At 37.9% G+C, this 18671-nt stretch overlaps 1 protein-coding gene and 1 pseudogene across 3 annotated transcripts in view; one reads left to right on the top strand and one right to left on the bottom strand.

The window, feature by feature from the left end:
* The window catches only part of IWS1 (interacts with SUPT6H, CTD assembly factor 1), a 39382-nt gene that overhangs the window by 1334 nt on the left and 19377 nt on the right, over nt 1-18671 (top strand). For 2 of the 3 annotated variants that reach the window (XM_043994309.1, XM_043994310.1), the window contains exon 2: nt 1387-1502. The exons of the other annotated variant lie outside the window; for it this stretch is intronic. In XM_043994309.1, the coding sequence (XP_043850244.1) occupies nt 1387-1502 (116 nt within the window). The remainder of the gene's footprint in view (nt 1-1386; nt 1503-18671) is intronic. 3 annotated transcript variants of the gene reach the window in all.
* LOC122746128 lies at nt 12565-17477 on the bottom strand (annotated as a pseudogene).

Here is an 18671-nt window from a genome sequence, read left to right as displayed (position 1 = left end):
ATTGGGAATATGGTTCTGTTCCTCCATGAATTCAATAAATATTCTAAGTCAAAGATGGCCCCAAATGGCATTTAGTTGTTAGTGACATTTTGCATTACACACTGATTGTAGCTTTTTTCTCATTCTTAATTAAACAAACCTGTTACGTCTCTGGCACTGTGCTAGGCACCAAGGATTCAGACACCCCGCCCCGCCCCCCCCCCCAAAAAAAAGCCCAATAAAAAAAGAAAGAGAAGGAGGGAGAGACCGCCTGCTTTCAAAGTACTTGTATTTTCTATTCTTCCTCTCTCTAGTTCTCTTACTTAATCACTCTTTTCATTCTTCCATTTTAATGTCTTGGGTCTACCTAGTATCTGGGGTCTGCCGGCTAGTGTGTATCTGATGTTACTGGTTAGCCCCACTGGGAATTCTTTGCTCCCCAAATCACTAATTACTGCTTTAGAATTATAATTTAAATTTGATCCTGCTTTCAGTTTGGATTAACTCTTAAGACCTTGTAGCAAACAGCTGACAAAATGCTTGTCAACATAAAGTACTAGGGAATGCTTAAATATTATTTCCTATAATATTTTCTAATGTTAATGCTACAACTTTGATTACTAAAGATTTTACTCTATTTTTACCCCTATTATGTTGTAAATGTCCCAGGTAGGATCAATGACTTTTGAGTTGGATGGTCCTAAAGTCTCTAAAGATGCTTTTTGTGATTGTTGATGGATCTTTGAACACTTTAAAAAAACAACAACTATAAGTTGATGGTGGTCAGGGGCGAAATAGGTGTTGAAAGTAAAAAGTCTTTTTCAAGCCAGTCTATATTGTTATTGGGAGCGTATCTAGAAGTTCCTATTTGAAAGCTACATAGATACTAACTTTTGTGACTTCTTTCACCTGATAGCCAAGTACTTTGTAAGTGTATGTTGATTTACTTTTTTGAATGATTACTTTAGATCTCATGTACAAAATTAATATTTGGAGATGTTATATTGTCATTTGGCCTTTTATATGGCCCTTCATATTCGTGAATTACTTTGCCATGCAGTATTTTAGGTTCTTCGAGAATGGAGATCTGATTTTCAACATGGAAGTGGAAATTGTATGATCTAGTTGGCCAACTAGTAGTGGTGTTTAGAGGTCTTTCACTTGCTCCCTGCCTTCTCCATTCATTTTCCTAAGTTCTACATACCTCTTATATTGATTTGGTTGCTAGTCATCATTATACTTGTCACTATATGATACATATACAGATCTAATGTAGAAACGTAATGTCCTTAGTTACGCAATTTGTGGCAATCTTTGGCTATACCTTAAACTTAATCCTAGTTGTAGCCCATGACATCATCCATCTTACCCTTTAAGTGGGATTTTTATTGTTTTGTTTTTGAGCAGATGATGGTGGAGCTACCCCAGTACAGGATGAACGTGATTCAGGGTCAGACGTTGAAGATGATGTAATTGAGCAGCACTCTGGATCAGACAATGGAAGTTTAGAGCATCATTCAGAGGTATTGGCTGAACAGCATCTATGGGGAGAATTCATTGTTGTATTTGATTAGAACTGCTTCCTTTAGAGTGGATCTTGGAAATTGTGTCAGAACTGGTCATCAAAACCTAGTGATTTGTAGGGGAGCAAAGTGGGAAGGGTGGGCAAGTTAATTAAAAAGTTTTTTTGGAAGCAAAAGTAGAGCTGCTTACTACTTATAAATTGGCAGTGAAAATTGTTTTGGTTGCTTTAAAACTTTCATTCTTTTCATTTCAAATATTAGGCAATTGCAGCCTTGAAGGTAGGTGTAAAAAATGGATTAGCCCAATAGTGGCTTTCAGTCCTAGTCAAATTTGCTGATGCCATGTGATGGCAGGAAGCATCAACAGCTTACAGAAATATAGTACCAGTCTGTAGTCACAGGTTGTGGAACATATTGTCAATTTTCCTAGCAAACTACTATCTGCTAAAACTTTAAAGATCCGATCCTCAGTGGCTTGTATGGTTAGAAGAGTATGTGAGAATTTAAAAGTTAAATTATCTGTTTTTACTGTTCAGTCAATATGAAGTTCCCAAGGCTAAGTTGTTAAATTACATATGTATTAATGATCAAAGCAAAATTCAGCTTAAAAAGCTATGGAGATTGGCGGCAGCTAGGTGGCACAGTGAATAAAGCACCGGCCCTGGATTCAGGAGGACCTGAGTTCAAATCCAGCCTCACACTTGACACTTAACTAGCTGTGTGACCCTGGGCAAGTCACTTAACCCTCATTGCCCCAGGGGGGGAAAAACCCATGGAGATTCAGGAACCCAAGCTGTAGGTAAGTTCTGTACAAAAACATTTTAGAATATTCAGCCTGGTGTACTCAGGTTCCTCAGACTAGATGGTCTCTAAGGTCTTACCTTTTCATAACTTGACATGTATGTGTGGATAACTTGGAAAAAAAACACCATTGCCACCTTGGTAGGTCATATAGGCAGTACTATACACTAGTAATGTGTGTTTTCTTAAAATTAAGCTTAAACTGTTGTTGTTTTTTTAATTAATTGCTATTGCACCAGTTTTGCCAGTAAGCATTTATTATTAATATTCATGTTTTATACACACATATCAATAAAAAATTGACCAAGTGGCAGTTAGCATGAGCAGAAAAGTCCCAAAAGATGTCTCAAGGAGAGTTCAGAAGGCTTATAAAAGCTACACTGTCATAAGAGGGAGAAGCAAAAGCAGAGAGCTCATCCAGGGAAGGAGAACTTGTGGCTTCTTCCAAGTTTTATCCTCTTTCGATAGAGGCAAGTCATTGTACATTGATCAAAGCTAATTGGTTAGCATCATTCAGTTCCATTGGTTGATATGACTGGAAGGTGGTCTACATTAAAGTGAATTCTACAGATGACATCAGGGAAAAGACCCTCCCTCAAGTTGCTTAAGGCAAAGTCTATTATCTATTTGATCCCATCAGTCCTTCCCTGAGCTAGACAAGAGTCTTATCTTCATTTCTTTTGTTGCCTTGAGTTTATCCCAGACCAGGAGAACAGGATTTTGTAAGGGGGGGGGGGGAAGAAAGGACTGATCTAAAACTAACATTTATTACTCTTCCATAAGTTATATGCAAGATTTGAAGCACAAGGAAATAGGAACAATAAAGACAGCTTAATTTTTTAAAGTAATTATCATTGAATTAGTGAAGAAGCATATGTACACATGTAAAAATGAAACATACTTCAATAATGCAATGAATCTATGTTCTCAATATGTTTATCCCCTCCAATAGTACAGATTGCAACCCTTATATTTCTTCTGAATCTTTGTGTTCCCCTATAGATCCTTTAGGGATGCTTTCAACCTAACAATAGGAGGCCTTTTAAAAAAATTGCATTTATCGGTGCAACAATCAAGCTGTCCATCTCTTGCTCCTGTTAAATGTCATACGACAACTCACCTTTTCCAATCATTTCTTGTATAATATCCCTTACATCATATCTTTTGTATAGTTCATCATTGGGAGTATCTTTATACCCATCACGCGTCATTCTATTGCCCCTTATATCACCTGTAGCTTTAATTCTTCAGAGATTGATGTTCATAGAATCTAAGATTTAGAAGGGCCATCTAGTATCTAAATCCAGAAAAGAAATCCTCGCTCCAAGATGCCCCCAAATCGTTTTTTAGCCTCTGCTTGAAGACCTCCAATGAGGGGGAACCTACTGTTTCCCAAAGCAGCCCATTTTACTTTGGAACAGCACTAATTATTTGGAAACTTTTCCTGGCCTTATGCTTAAATTTTCCCTTTTGCAACATCTACCCATTGCTCTCTAGGGCCAAAAAACCAGTCTAATCCTTATTGCATGTGAGAGTGAGCTATTTAGAAACTTGAACACAACTCTCAGGTACCCTGTTAGCCTTTTCTTCTCCAAGGTAAGCATCCCCAAGTTCCTTCAGCTGACCCCCATGAACATGAACCTTTACCACTTTGGTTGTCCCCCTCTGGTCTTTTTAAGATTACTAGTCTTGTGCTAGGGACTGGAGCAGAAAACATGGTTATAGTTCCTGCATTGGTACATCATAGTGTAGCTGGGAAGACTGATTTACAAATCAGAGCAGAGTGTAGGACTCCATACAGTCAAGTTTGAGACAGTAAAGTTGTGGAAACTCCAAGAAAAAGATCAGGAAGAACTGGATCAATCAAAAGAGCGCTTCTGTAGGGAGAGTTCATACTATCTTACATTTAGAGCTGGAAGAGGCCCCAGGACCTCTGGTTCAACTCCCTCATTTTTACAGATAAGGAAATGAAAGCCCAGAGTTGTTAAGCACATTGCCTGAGATCATCCTGGTAATAAATGGCATAGCCAGGATTTGAACCTAGGTCATCTGACTACACATTTCTCATCCTTTCTAACGTATCTAAAGTTTCTAATATACTTTAGCTCCAGACTGCAGGATGGGCAGAGAGGAGCAATATGGGTATACTAGGTAAAAGTGTTGTAGAGGCAGGAAGGATTGGCCTGTGCAGCACAGTTTGTGATTATCATGGCTTCAATAAAAGATGACTATTGAGCAAATAGTGACATTGTCATGAAACAGTGCTTTTTATAAAAACACTAGCAGTGAGTCAAGGGCTTCTATTTATTTACTTGCACATTTTAAAATAATAGCTGTTAAAATGGTTATTTTCACAAATATAGTTGTGTATAACTTGAATTGAGAAAATGTAATTTAGTTTTCAAAAGTAAAAAATTTACCAAAAAAAATTGGTTTTCCTATTCCTATTTCTTTAATGACTCCTTTAGATTCTCATTCCTCTTCCCAATTTCTTAATGTGGGCATTCCTCAAGGGACTGTCCTAAGGTCTTCTGTCCCTACACTCTTAATTGGCAGTCTCTTAACTCTCGAAAGATTTTATCTTTTGAGTTCCATGACAGCATTTTCATTTACCCACATGACATCTCTTCCTACTATGTGAAAGTGTTGGAATATACTAGGTACATAATAAATATTTGTTGGTTGACTGATCCAGATGATAGATGTCATTTAAACAGTCCATTAAGGTTTACAAAATTAATTTTCTTCTTTGATCCAGCCTTAATCTTTCTTCTCAGTTCCAGTCCCATGTTACTGACTTGCCTGCTGGACTTTTACAAGATGTCCCATCCACATCTCAAATTCATCATTTTCAAAATAGAACCTAGTGTATTTCTCCCCAAATTCATCTCTCTGCCAAACTTCTACATTTTTGTTGAGAGCACAGTCATCATCCTTCTCTAATCATACAAGTTCATCTTAGCAGAAAACTTGGCATATAGTAGGTGCTTAATAAATTAATTGACTGTCTTACCCCACCCCACCCTGTATCTGATCCATTCACAAATCCTATAAAATGTACCTCCAATGGTATCTTTAGTACTAATTTCCTTCTCTCTATGTACAGGCATCCCTCGGAGATATTGCGGGTTCGGTTCCAGACCCTGTTGGTTGCCTTTCTTAGGAGTCAATTATTTTTCTTTCTGTTATCATTTTCTCCCTGACATGACATTAAAAAATCGTTTACTACTTTCAAGACTTTTACCTTCAACATAGATTTATTTCCCATGTATACTTGGTCTGGCCCAGCCTCCCTTACTAAAACTTCATTGTCTTAAATGTCATTTTTCCTCTAATAAATAATAGCCCATTAAGAATCAGGCTTTAAATTTCACATGTGACAATGGAAACTCTAACAGGCCTGTTCCATTTTCCATTGATTTGTTGCCCTCTTGCCAATTTCTATGTGAATGCCTTTGGGATGATATTAGTTAGATCTTTCCCCAGGGTGTCCACAGATTTGTTTTTACTTCCACTGCTTTTCACTGTTTCATGAGGCAGTGAAGCTCACTGTCTTCTATAGTGATTTACAAATGAGTTTGTATTCCACACTGTTTCCCTTTGTAACCATGTCTTTATACTTGGCAAAGACATCTTTGCTGGATAAGTCAGATAAAGTTCATCAGGAACTTGGTGGAGATCAAAGTCAATATCTTCATCATCTCACCCCCCCCCCATTTTTTAATCATCATTGGCTTGAGTACTCAGTGTTGTCTTCTCATCTTTGTGCATCTAATAGGTTGCGTTTGACTTTTATTTTAGCTAGTCAGTGGTCCAACTATAGAGAGATAGTCATATCAGCATTCCTGTCTATTGAGTTATTTTAAAATATTTGGTATTCACTGCATCAAGTGATAGTAAGCAGAAAGTTGATAAGAAAATAGATCTAGAGTTGGAAGGGACCTCCCAAGCCATCTGGTCCAATCCGTTATTTTACCAGCAGGTTAAGCAGTGCCAGAGATCTCACAGGAAGTACACTGATGCTTAGAGAGGGGGGTCACTTAATGTCTCAGGGCCTCAGTTTCCTCATCTGTAAATGATGGAGTTAGATTAGATAACTTCTAAGACTTCTTCCAGCACTTTGAGTGCACAATGAAACCAACTCTGCCAACAAATACTGCATAGAAAAAATGTTAAATATTTTAAAGTAGAAGATCTTATTCTTAGGGTTGTCATGACATCTGTCAGATGAATGAATCAATCAGACATTTATTATAAAAGCTTACTCTGTGCAAAGTACTGTGTTAAGTGCTGGGAATACAAATAAATACTGACCTTGCTCTCAAGGAGTTTGATATGTAATGGAGACAACATATACAGGAAGTTTCAGCAGCAAGTTAGATGGAAAGTTCCATGGTCCATGATCCTTAGGGGGCTTCAGCAAAGCAAATGGGAATGTCTCTAATGTCCCTTGTAACACTTTTCTATTTGTTCAGTCATGTTAGACTCTCTGTGACCCCATTTGGGGTTTTCTTGGCAAAGATACTAGAGTGGTTTGCTGTTTCCCTCCAGCTCATTTTACAAATGAGGAAACTGAAGCAAACAGGGTGAAGTGACTTGTTCAGGGTCACAGAGCTGGTAAGTATCTGAGGTCAGATTTGAACTCAGGAAGATGAGTCTTCCTGAGTTCAGCCTGGTACTCTATCTACTATGCCATCTAACTGGCATTCATTTCTCTATTGGAGAATGGCTTTGCATTTTGTGGGTGGGGGGTGGGAGGAGACTTGGAGTTTCTCTAGAGTAGCAAACTCCAGGTATGAAACTCTAACATACTGTATATGAGAACTGTCTTGAGCATTGAGAAGTTAATTAGTTTGCCTATGTCCACACAGCTAGTAAGTGTTAAAAGGTGTGTCTTCAGCCCAAATTTTCTTGACTCCAAGACTAACCTGTCCTTTGTAGCATACTATCTCTCTTGGTTTTAATATTTTGTATTAATTACCTGTGCAAGATGATCAGGGACACAAATGGTGATAATAATGGTCAAGTAAATTATGAAGAATGTACAAACAGTGACAAGCAAAATGAAGACATTGTACAGAGGATGCTAAATTTCTTGTAAACATTGTTTATTTTTTCTTTGTAACTTCTGAAAAAGAAACCCTTTTAGGCGAAACCCTTCACTGTCAAAAGGATATCCATGTATCAGGAGTAATTAGGACTTCATTCTTCCATGGCTTTCTTCTCTTTATTTTATCACCAGTTCTGAAATTTTATTTTTGAAAATTAATCAAGTAAGATCTTGCATGTGATTTACTCTAAGTATAGATAGCTAAGCCCTTCTGTACAAGTAAGTTTAACTGGAGTTCGCTCAGATGAAAGAACATCTGACTTGAGCCTTCTTCCCTTTCTCTTTCCCTTCCTGAATTCCTTTCTTCCTTCCTTTATAAGAAGCAGTTTTCTTTAGGAGCTGTCAGCATGATGTTGAAGTATGGAATTGTAATTCTGCATGGAATATGAATGGTCAACAATATATGCTTAAAATTGCATTATTGCAAACAGGTGCATTATCCAGATAGTTGTATGCTCTGTTCCCCCCGCCCCCAGTGGTGCTGCATCAGAAAGCCTTTTCTTTTGTTGTTATCTGAGTTTTAAATTTTGTTAAACCACTTAACCTATACCTCAACCCATCCCAAGTTGTTTTTTTCCTAGGAGAAAAAAAATAGAGATGTAGCACTGAAGAAAGGTTAAAATGGCAGGGCCAGACATGATGATTTGTTTGTATAGAGCATTATTCTCCAAACTTTTTGTGTGTGTTGTATGTACTCCATCAGTAAATATTTTTTTGAATATTCACCCTATGTGGATGTGTGTGTATATTTACTTATTTATAAATGATATATGTGTACTACTGTTCTTATGCTTCTGTACATTATAAAACTTACACAGAAATAAAAAAAATTAAAGATAACAACAAAAGAGAAAAATACTTTTTGATCTTAGAGTTGATTAGGAGTCACTAGAATTGAATAGTAAGAGATTGACACGGTCAGACATGCATTTCAGGGAAATCACTTTGACAGTTGAGTGGAGAATGGATTGGAGAGGGGGAGACTTGAGGCTGAGAGACCTTGATAGCCTTTGACGGATATTAATAGAAAATTTTGGAAGGAAGAGAATTTTCAAAGGTGGTGTGATGATTCGATGAGATCTTTAATGCAAATTGCAACAGGCCTCTAAAGCCTATGGATTCACTCTATTCTATCCAGTGAAAAGAGGGAGAGGCAGGAGGAGTCTTACTTATCTTACTCACTGGTTGCTGTCCTGGAGCACTAAGCCCATACTCCCAGGGGGTGCTTGCCACAACTGAGGTGAAATGGGATACATAAGTGAAAGGGGCAATTTTCCCAATGGTAACTTTGCAGCTACTGCTCTGGGTACCCAGAGTAGTAGTCCCCAGCTCAGTTTATACAACTTAATGGGGAGGGGGGGAGGGGGGGAGGGATGGGGGGCGGGGAGGTGTTGAGTGGGATAACTATCCTGGGGAGGCCACAATAAGAGACCCATCTACACACTCTGTGATTAATCATTCACACATAACTCTTTGAGGTCAGGCCATGATAGAGCCTCACTTTGGAAACCACTGAGAGAGGAAGAATCACAAGGCTAAATTTTATGGTATTCTACTTTAATGGACTGAAGAATAATGAAGAGAATGTCTTTACACTTTTCATCTGCCATCAAAACATTTCTTAGTTCCTTCTTCTGCGTTCCCCTCATTCAAAAACACTACCACTAACCAGGACTTTGAACTGATATCTAAACTACTCCCTCTTCTGAAAAACCCTGGTTAAATCAGAATTGTTTATAAGAGTGATTTAAGTCAGAGTTTTTATTAAGAGTGACTGTGATGGATGATGAACTTGTCTTTTCATAATCATTTCATCTTGAGGTGTAAACATAAATTCCAAAGTTGAACTTATTTCTAACTAATGGCCTTCCTTGAGCGCAAATGTCTAAGGATCCTCAGAAACTAGGCTTATAACTTTCTTCAGTCCTTAGTCTCATGAAAGCTGCAAGGCTTTTCAGTGCCTGCTATTGAATTTATGACCTACTGTTTTTAGCCAAGTAAGGAGGATCAGAAAAGGAAAATGAGACCCAGTAATAAGAGACTGTCCAGCCATATATCTCTTCATAAACTGATCATCAAACTCCTTTGTTACCTTAGTTTACTCATCAATATTGTTTGAATAGCTATTCAATATTCAATAATATTCTATATTATTTTTCTTTAGAGGCTAACATAAAAGGAACATATTCTGTGTATATTAACATAGCCCCCCAAAAATAAATTATTCTGTGTACAAAAATTGGGAATAACACCCCTGTATTTCTTAAAGCTATTGCAATTCCACCAGAGGCATCATCTTTAAAAACAACAGTGGTCAACATGCAAAGAGTTGGTGAAAATTTTGTAGGCAATAAGGAAATAGAAATTTTAAAGAATGACTTGACACGGTTGCTTTAGTTATTTGCAATAAGTAATTAATTTACATTTCCCTAGACAGTTATTGCTTTTATCGATTAAATAATACTATTATTTATAAACCAACTTCTGGTTTATAATGGAAACACTTACGCAATGGAGAACATTTTGCATATGTAGACCATACAGTTTTTGTCACCTATTCTCTAGCTTATTCAGCTATTATTCTTTCTATTCAACAAACTGATATATCCTCAGGCTTTTCAACTCATATTGCTTCCATCTTGTTTTAACCAAAACTGTTCCCTAAGAATACATTAGAACCAGCTCCCTTGGAGGCTGTTCCTTGATTATTGTCTTTGTGACTTTGGACAAGTCACTTAATATCACTGGGCCTCATTTGCCTTATCTAGTAGGTGGCCTCTGAGGTCTCTTCTAGCTTCAGACCTATAACCTGGAGGAAGAGTGGACAGATATTTGCTCTATTGTTGCTTCTCTTGTCACCATTACTTAATGACCTTTTTTCTTTTTGAAATCTATCTAGTTTCTGTTTATGAAATACTTTCTCCAGTCCTTGATGTTGTCATCCATTGACCTCTTCCAGGTCATTCTCCCAACTATTTCAGAGGTTTTTTTTTTTTTTAGTACCTAGCTCATGGTATTTTTTTCTATTCCATCCTCTGCTATCATTCTTGGGGACTTCCCTAACAACTCGAGCACAGAATTTCAACTCTAATAACCTTATACCTAATTTACTTCACCATCTCTTGAAACCATACCACCAGGAGCCCTAACATCTTCCTGCTCTCTTTCCACTTTCTCCAACTAAACATACTTTTTGCCTTTGCAGTACAGTTTTCCAAACAGCAAAGTGTAACTCCTGGTGTTCAAGACCACTTTGGGGGCTAGGGTTGTGGGTGTAAGGGAAGAGGTGGTGAGACATCAGTGGCAAAATTCTCAGTAGCCAAAAATTACACGACAGCTCTGAGTATAATTCATATATATATATATATATATATGGCTATATATAATATATATTATATTATATATATAATAAAATGGCTATATATATATATGAATAAAATGGCTATATATATATATAATAAAATGGCTATAGATAGATAGCCATTTTATTCATTGAAAAAAAATCAAATTTGAAAGCAAGTCCAGCATGGCAGATTCACAAGACTGACATGACAAAATTGCTATAATCGACAGTGCTGCACAATGACTATTTGATAAGTTATATGCAAACAAGGTCAATTTGGAGTCAACACATGTCAATTTGCACTAACAACATGGACACCTCACTATCAGTAGGCATAGGCTTATGATGCAGATCAGCTGTGTTGTCTGACTGCTTGCTTCATTGGGTTTTTGGGGGGGTTTTTTGTGGGGCAATGGGGGTTAAGTGACTTGCCCAGGGTCACACAGCTAGTAAGTGTCAAGTGTCTGAGGCTGGATTTGAACTCAGGTACTCCTGAATCCAGGGCCGGTGCGCCACCTAGCTGCCCCTGCTTCATTTGTTTTTGACTAAATGCTTCACTGTTACTATAGAACCCAAAATACCAGACTTACTCCAAGCCTTCAGTTTAGATGGGCATCACTGAAAATGGTCCATTCTGTCACTATTCTGGAGGTAATCATCATAGAATTATCTGATTAATGACTTATGTCTTGATATTTTTCCTTTCCAACAAGGACACAATGCCTACTGTGGATTTAAAGCTTACCAAAGTTGAAGTTAAGTTTCTAGCTTATTTCCATGATCACCTCAAGCCACCTATTAAAGCATGCTTACCATTCTCATGTATGTTAAGCATTGTAGTCTTTAAAAAGCTGTACTCAATTGATACTCAACCTACATCCGTTAAATTCTATTCTATTGAGAGCTTATACCCAGAAAAAATATACAGTAGTCATGTAATTATTTTATTTTAAAAGCTTTACCCTTCCACATGCCACATTAAGTACACTGCTTAGGTAGTGTGAAAACTTTTAGCTTTACAGTCTAAATTATACATACTCTCACACTTTTAACTTCATTACTAAGTTGTGAACAGTCATCTAATAGTAGCACAAAGGGTTTTTTGGGGTTTTTTTTTTGCGGGGCAGTGGGGGTTAAGTGACTTGCCCAGGGTCACACAGCTAGTAAGTGTCAAGTGTCTGAGGCCGGACTTGAACTCAGGTACTGCTGAATCCAGGGCCAGTGCTTTATCCACTGCGCCACCTAGCTGCCCCAGCACAAAGTTTTTAACTTGTCCATTAGCTTTGTTTTATGATGATTGACTCAAGTGTAGTGTAATTGATAATGTTTGAAATACTTTAAAAAAATAAGTTGTCATAAAAATGTTATGGCCATTTAAATTGTAACATGGCATATGTCTATTGTAGACCACACAAAACAGGTTTTAAAATGCTTATTGTAAAAAAGGGATAAGACCTTACTTGCTTAGATATTTAAAATACAACTTTATTAAGATCTAATGAAAAAGCAATGGGAAAGGCAATAATGAACACAATTCGCCATTGAATACAGTAATGGGATCACAATAGTTTCAAGGGGAACATAATTACACTTCAAAACAGTTAAATATACAGATCCAAAATATGAATTACATATATATTTTAAATGCTACATTCATTCCAAAGCCTGTTTATCTCCTTCAGCATCCAAGATTAAGCACATATTCTGCCCAGCTATATAATCAAGTGGCAAAGATGCTGTGCCACTGAGATCATAGGACAGTTGCTTATGAAACTAGACCGCTGAAGTGGGGCTCTAGCTTCATTCCCTTACAGGTCATCTACATCAGGGAGCTCAGTTGCCTGAGCAATCTCTAGGTCCTGCTCATACTATCCTGCCAGTGCTGTATCCATGACAACCTCTGAAAAAGTACAAAAGCTGCCATGGCAATGAACTCTAAATTAGGGTCTCCAATAAGCTTTCTAGAAAGTCAAAGGAAGGGCTTCTCAAAGTTGTAGATATATTCGGCTGAAATGTCATAGTACTAGAGATTCTTCTTTCTGTGGAAGACAGTTGATTTCACCTTGACTTTTCTGTCCATAATATCTACTTTGTTGCTACATAACACTGTAGGGAGATTGTCACATACTCGTACCATATCTCTATGCCAGTTACATACATTCTTTTAAGTAACCCTTGATGTTACATAAAACTTTTAATGGTACACTAAGCTTGGGTGTAATTGATAATCACCTCTCAGATAACCAAATTTTTCTTGGACAGCTATATCCTATACATTCAATTTACTAGGACCTCTATTAGTATGGAACACAAGGGAATGGACCTTGATACCCCAGGCAGCTACATACTTCTGTGATATTTAAATTCTATATTGTGTGATTGCCTTAAATTAGAAGCTTTAGCACCAGTCTTAGGGCATTAAACATTTATTAAAGCATACAGGTATTAACATGGAGTTCAGAAAGTTAAGAAAAGTCCTATCTCGCATAGAGTTCTTCCAGTCCTCCTCCACAGCCTGCTTTAATCAGGAACTCTCACTTGATTCAATCAGTCCAGATTAATCTCCAGGTGGGTCTTTGAGTATCTGCGAAATCCCATTATTTCATCACACTTCTCAAATTTACCAGTCAAGTGACATTTTTACAAATATGGTTTTTCCAGTACCTCCATCATCAACTAATACAAGTTTGAACTGAACTTTGGCAACCTTCTTCTTGGGCAACCATTATGATGTTTCTTCTAGAAACATCTCCATCTCTGTCTGACTGAATTGTTGTTTCATTTGGAGGAGAAGTATGTGAATTAAAAGTCAATTTTTCTGGGTTAAAATACCATATCTGTTTTATTTCTCAACGCTATTCATTTTGGTGAGGAAAATATAATGAGCAGGTTTCCAAAAAACCTGCAATTTTTAAAAATTAGAAATAATTCATACTTATAGTCATTTGACATTTTAAAGAATGAAATAGAATTGTCCTAATTTTTAAGTAAAATAATATACATATGTGATAAATATGGAAAGAAAAATCTACTGGAGTAGCTGAAACTAGCACACATCAATAGAGACAGTTTAGGGAACATAAAAGTACAAAATAAAAAGCACAAGTACAGAAAAAACCCACAATTTTGTGGGATTTAGAGTATTGGGCTTTTTAAAATTAAAGATTTTTATAAGTAAAAATCTGTTTTCTTTTTGTTTTATTCCCCCTCCCCCCCCCAAAAAAAAAGAACAAAAAACAAAATCCCTGTTAAAAACACATAGGCAAACAAAGCAAATTTCTCTGTTGGTAATGTCTTTTTTAAAGTGTCAGATTATGTATTAGTCTTTTCTTTATCAGGAAGTAGGTAACCCGTTTCATCATGAATCCTCTGGAATTATTGTTGGTCACAATATTAATCAAGAACTCTTAGATCTAAGTTGTTTGTTTTTACAGTATTATTGTTGTATACATTTTTCTGCTCACTTTACTGCATGCATCAGTTTATACAAGTCTCAGGTTTTTCTGAAACTACCCCCTTCATAATTTCTTACAGTTCAATAGTATTCCATCACATTCATATACCATTACTTGTTCAGCCATTCCTTAGCTGATGGACATCCTTTCAATTTATAAGTCTTTGCCACTTCCCAAAGAACTGCTATAGATACTTTTATACATCCTTACAATTTATTTTTCCTAGAATTAATTACTTATGTCATCTGATTTCCCTCTCTCCCTTCTCCCCTTTCCCTCCTGTTTCCCTGTTTAGTGAAATGTATTTCTGTACCAAACTACATTTTTATGTAGTTCTGTTTTTTGTGTTTGTTTTTTTCATCTAGAATGCTTAGATGCCCTCTGTTCCACTAAAGGTCCATCCATCTTCCCTACCCCCTTCCCAATTGCATAGGATTATGCTTAGTTTTGCTGGGTAAATGATTCCTGGTTGTAAACCTGTATCCTTAGCCTTCTGAAATATAATATTCCAAGCTCGCTGGTCCTTTATAATGGTGGCTGCTGAATTCTTTCTGGTTGCTTACATATTTTTTTTCTTTAACCTGAAAGCTCTGAATTTTTACTATAATGATCCTAAGAATCTTCATTTTAGAGTTTCAGGAAGTGGCAAATTCTATTTCTGTTTGACCTTTGGGTCCTAAAATATCTGGAAATATGATGTTTAGGCTCTTTTTTTTTTGGTCATGGCTTTTAGGTAGTCCAGTGATTCTTTCTCTTTTTTTGGCAGGGCAATGAGGGTTAAGTGACTTGCCCAGGGTCACACAGCTAGTAAGTGTCAAGTGTCTGAGGCCAGATTTAAACTCAGGTCCTCCTGAATCCAGAGCCAGTGCTCTATCCACTGTGCCACCTAGCTGCCTCAGTCCAGTGATTCTTACATTTTCTCTCAGTCTATTTTCCAGGTCAGTTGTTTTTTGCAATCAGGTAACTTTCTTCTTCTTTTTTTTTTCCAGTCTTTAGACTTGAATTTGTTTTCTTATGAAGTCATTAGCTTTTATTTGGTCCATTCTCATTTTCAGGGAATTTGTTGCTTGAACATGGTTTTGTGCTTCTTGTATTTCACATTCTTTTTTTCTTTAGCTCTCATTTCTTTCTGATTTTTTCTTCTAGTGTTCTCATTTCATTTATAAAAAACATTTTAAATTTTTTCAAATGTTTGTTTTATCTCTTCCAGGAATTCTGTTTGAATCTGTGCCCAAGCTATATAGTGTTTGAAACTCTACTTCTAGATATTTTGGAGTCACACTTTTCTTCTGGGTTTGTGTCTTGATTATCCCTGTCCCCATAATAGCTTTTTATGGTGGGATTCTTTTATTGTTGTTGTTGTTGTTTGCTAATTCATCCAACCTACTTCCCTGACCTCAGACTTGATTTTATGTCTGGGCTTTGTACTTTTCTGAAGGGAATGTCTGGACTGGTCTTGCTGTGTTTTTTTCCCCCCTTGAGAATATTGAGTGTTTTGTTATTTCAACATCTTAGAGACATCTTAGGCTGAGGACCTATAAGTATTCAGTATTCCAGGATAGGCTGATTCAGAGTAAAGTGATCACTGCCTCATTTTCTGAGCTCTCCAAGTTCTTGATGTGAGAATTGGAGCACTACCCCTGCTGAGAAAGACATTGTGGGAAACCAAGGAAGCTCCACCCTGAGGAGAAAGTATGTGATTTAGTGTCTGGAAGGTCAGATTGGTGTCCAGAAGTTACTGCCTGTTAATTGTGTCAATCAGTGCTACCAACCAATTAGCTTGGAGCTGTGTGCGAGGATGGCCTGGCTTCCTGTTTCACAGGGGGCTTCTGGGAGAAGCTGAGGGGAAGCAAGGTCTTTTTGTTTTTGGACTAAGGCTTAGTGGCAGGGAGAATAGGGAGAATAGACAGATCTCATGCTTTATCCACATGTTTCTCTTTACTAACCCCTAATATACTTTAATAAATACTTAATGCCCAAAGATTGGTGCTATACATCTCTAAGGTGAACACTCATTAGATTTTAGACATCACAGCTAGAATTTTAGATCTTATATTGACCTAGGTTTGGATCTGAGTAACATGTCCATAGGCTTTCCCTGTTTAGAGTTTCAGTAGATTGTTTCTGAATTTATTCATTATCAGCCAGTTGGAAAGTTCTGTTATGTCAGAATGATAAAACTGAAAGCTTCTCTGCCCAGATATTTCTGTACAGGTTATTCCTCTGAAGGCCTTAAACTATACTAGAAGCTGGAATTGAGACCCTAATCATTCCCAAGGCCCAAACCATACTTCTGGGGTCCAAACCAAGCTGCTACTTGATTTTGAATTTTCCTCCTTGCTTTTGGTACTGTGATGGGTAAAACTAAATGTGTGTGGTTACCCTACCTGTCCCCTTTATGGGGAAAGCTAACTAAGATAACAGTTTAATGGTTTAGGTATTAAACATTTATTAAAATATATTAGAGGTTAACAAAGAGAGAACAAGTGTTTCTGAAAGAATAGGAAAACCTAATCTACCCTCGAGGAGAAATCAGAGCTGCCAACCCCACGAGGTTCCAATCACCAACTCACCAAACCAACTGCCTTACACACTGCTTCAAGCTGATTGGTTGAGGGTGGTCACATGCTCACACAGCAGGGGGCCCCTGTAATAGTAATAATATTCTCACACTCCCCCCTGTGCTTTATTAAGAAACAATTTCTACTTAGGCCTAATTTGAGGGGACTAATCTGGGGACTTTTGACTGGCTGGCTATCTGTTATTAATTTAATATGGGCCGTTTAAAAATTTCTCCACACTGCTCCCAAATTGATAAGCAAACGATTAAGAAGCCTCTCAATTAAATAACTAAAGCAGAATTTATTTATAAAAATCAATGTAAACGATAAGGGTTAAGAAATGCAAATTACACAACCTGTCTGCTTTTAATATAATAAGGGCTGTTGCTGCCTCTCTCCAGCTTCCCTGTGCTTTCACTGCTCAGCTCCTTTCTTCTAACTCCAAGCCCCTTTCACTTTGTCGACCCTCCTGAAAAGCCCCTTAGCATCCTCACCTCTGTTGCCAATCCCCTGGCATCTCTAGCGTCTCTGTATCATAGCCCTTCCACGCTTTCTCAATCTTCCGGCCTCCTCCTTCACTGTCTTCCCCCCTGTATATAAGTTTCTTCTCTCCCCTCAAACCTCGGGCTCCCTGCGCCCCTGCACACGCCAAGCTAATTTGCTGGCCGCACTAGAGCTGTGCCCAGCGGGGCTCGAGGGGCCCATGTGCCTGGGACCTCTGCACGGGCTATGCTAGGGCCTGGCAGGACAAGCCTGGGATCTCTGGGGTAGATCCCCCAGGGCGAAGGAAGCTGGGGGGTTTTCCCCCAGCTGTCTGACCTGGCATCCTGTAAAGCCCATGGGGCTTTTTGGCTCAGCTGAAGCGGAGGGGGAGGGACACCAGCCCCTCTTACACAGAAAAAACCTCTGAGGGCCTAAGCCTTTTTAATCTCAGCCCAAAGGCAGGGTCCCCAAATCAAAATAAATTTCCACACCTTAAATGAAGCAATAACATTACATATACTTATAATTTTTTTTTTTTTTTTTTGGCTGGGCAATGGGGGTTAAGTGACTTGCCCAGGGTCACACGGCTAGTAAGTCAAGTGTCTGAGGCCAGATTTGAACTCAGGTACTCCTGAATCCAAGGCCGGTTCTTTATCCACTGCGCCACCTAGCCGCCCCACATATACTTATAATTAACAATGTTAAAGGGAATAAAAAGAAGAGAAAAGAAATTGAGCAACACATTGACAAAAACTGAAGGGGGAACTCCTCTTTAGTAGGTCGACATTACAAATAGTGTATACAGTGGGAAGAGGAAAACAGCAAAATGTCCATTCAGGTCTTTAGAAATCTTTTCTCAGATGATTCTTGGGATGTCCTCTAGGAATAGCTTTGGATTCTGGCTCTGGATCCTGGGCATGGTCTTAGAGACCTTGTGGCCTCTTTTGTGCAGCTCTAGTAACAAGTGGCAGCCGTCTTCCTGGCAAATCTCAGCATTAGGTGTAGCCAGGAGTAAGACATCTACATATTGAATTAGGATGGAACCTTTAAAGGTAATGGAGGCTAAATACTGTTGCAAATGGAACATTGTGAGGAGAGTTATAGTTTAAGTTTGGTGAATAGCTGGTAGTCACTTTTGACTCGAACATAGAATGTGGGAGGTTGGGAGATAATTTGTAATAAGTCTGAAAAGGTTGTTGGAGTCGTATTGTAGGGAGACATTGGAAACAGTACAGGATTAGGTGTCAGGTCCTATGAATTCAATCCCTGTTCTACTTCTTACTATGTGATTTTGGCAAATAATGTTACCTTTCTGGGCCTCAATTCTTTTTACTTAAAATGAGAGGAATGGATTTTATATGACCTCTGAGAGTCCCTTTCAACTCTAAACTATAAAAATATGAAATATGACAATAT

The sequence above is a fragment of the Dromiciops gliroides genome, chromosome 3 (genome assembly GCF_019393635.1).
Source record: "Dromiciops gliroides isolate mDroGli1 chromosome 3, mDroGli1.pri, whole genome shotgun sequence".
Classification (NCBI taxonomy): Eukaryota; Metazoa; Chordata; class Mammalia; order Microbiotheria; family Microbiotheriidae; genus Dromiciops; species Dromiciops gliroides.
The sequence above is the reverse complement of the archived record's forward strand: the minus strand, read 5'-3'. Positions and strand labels throughout refer to the sequence as shown.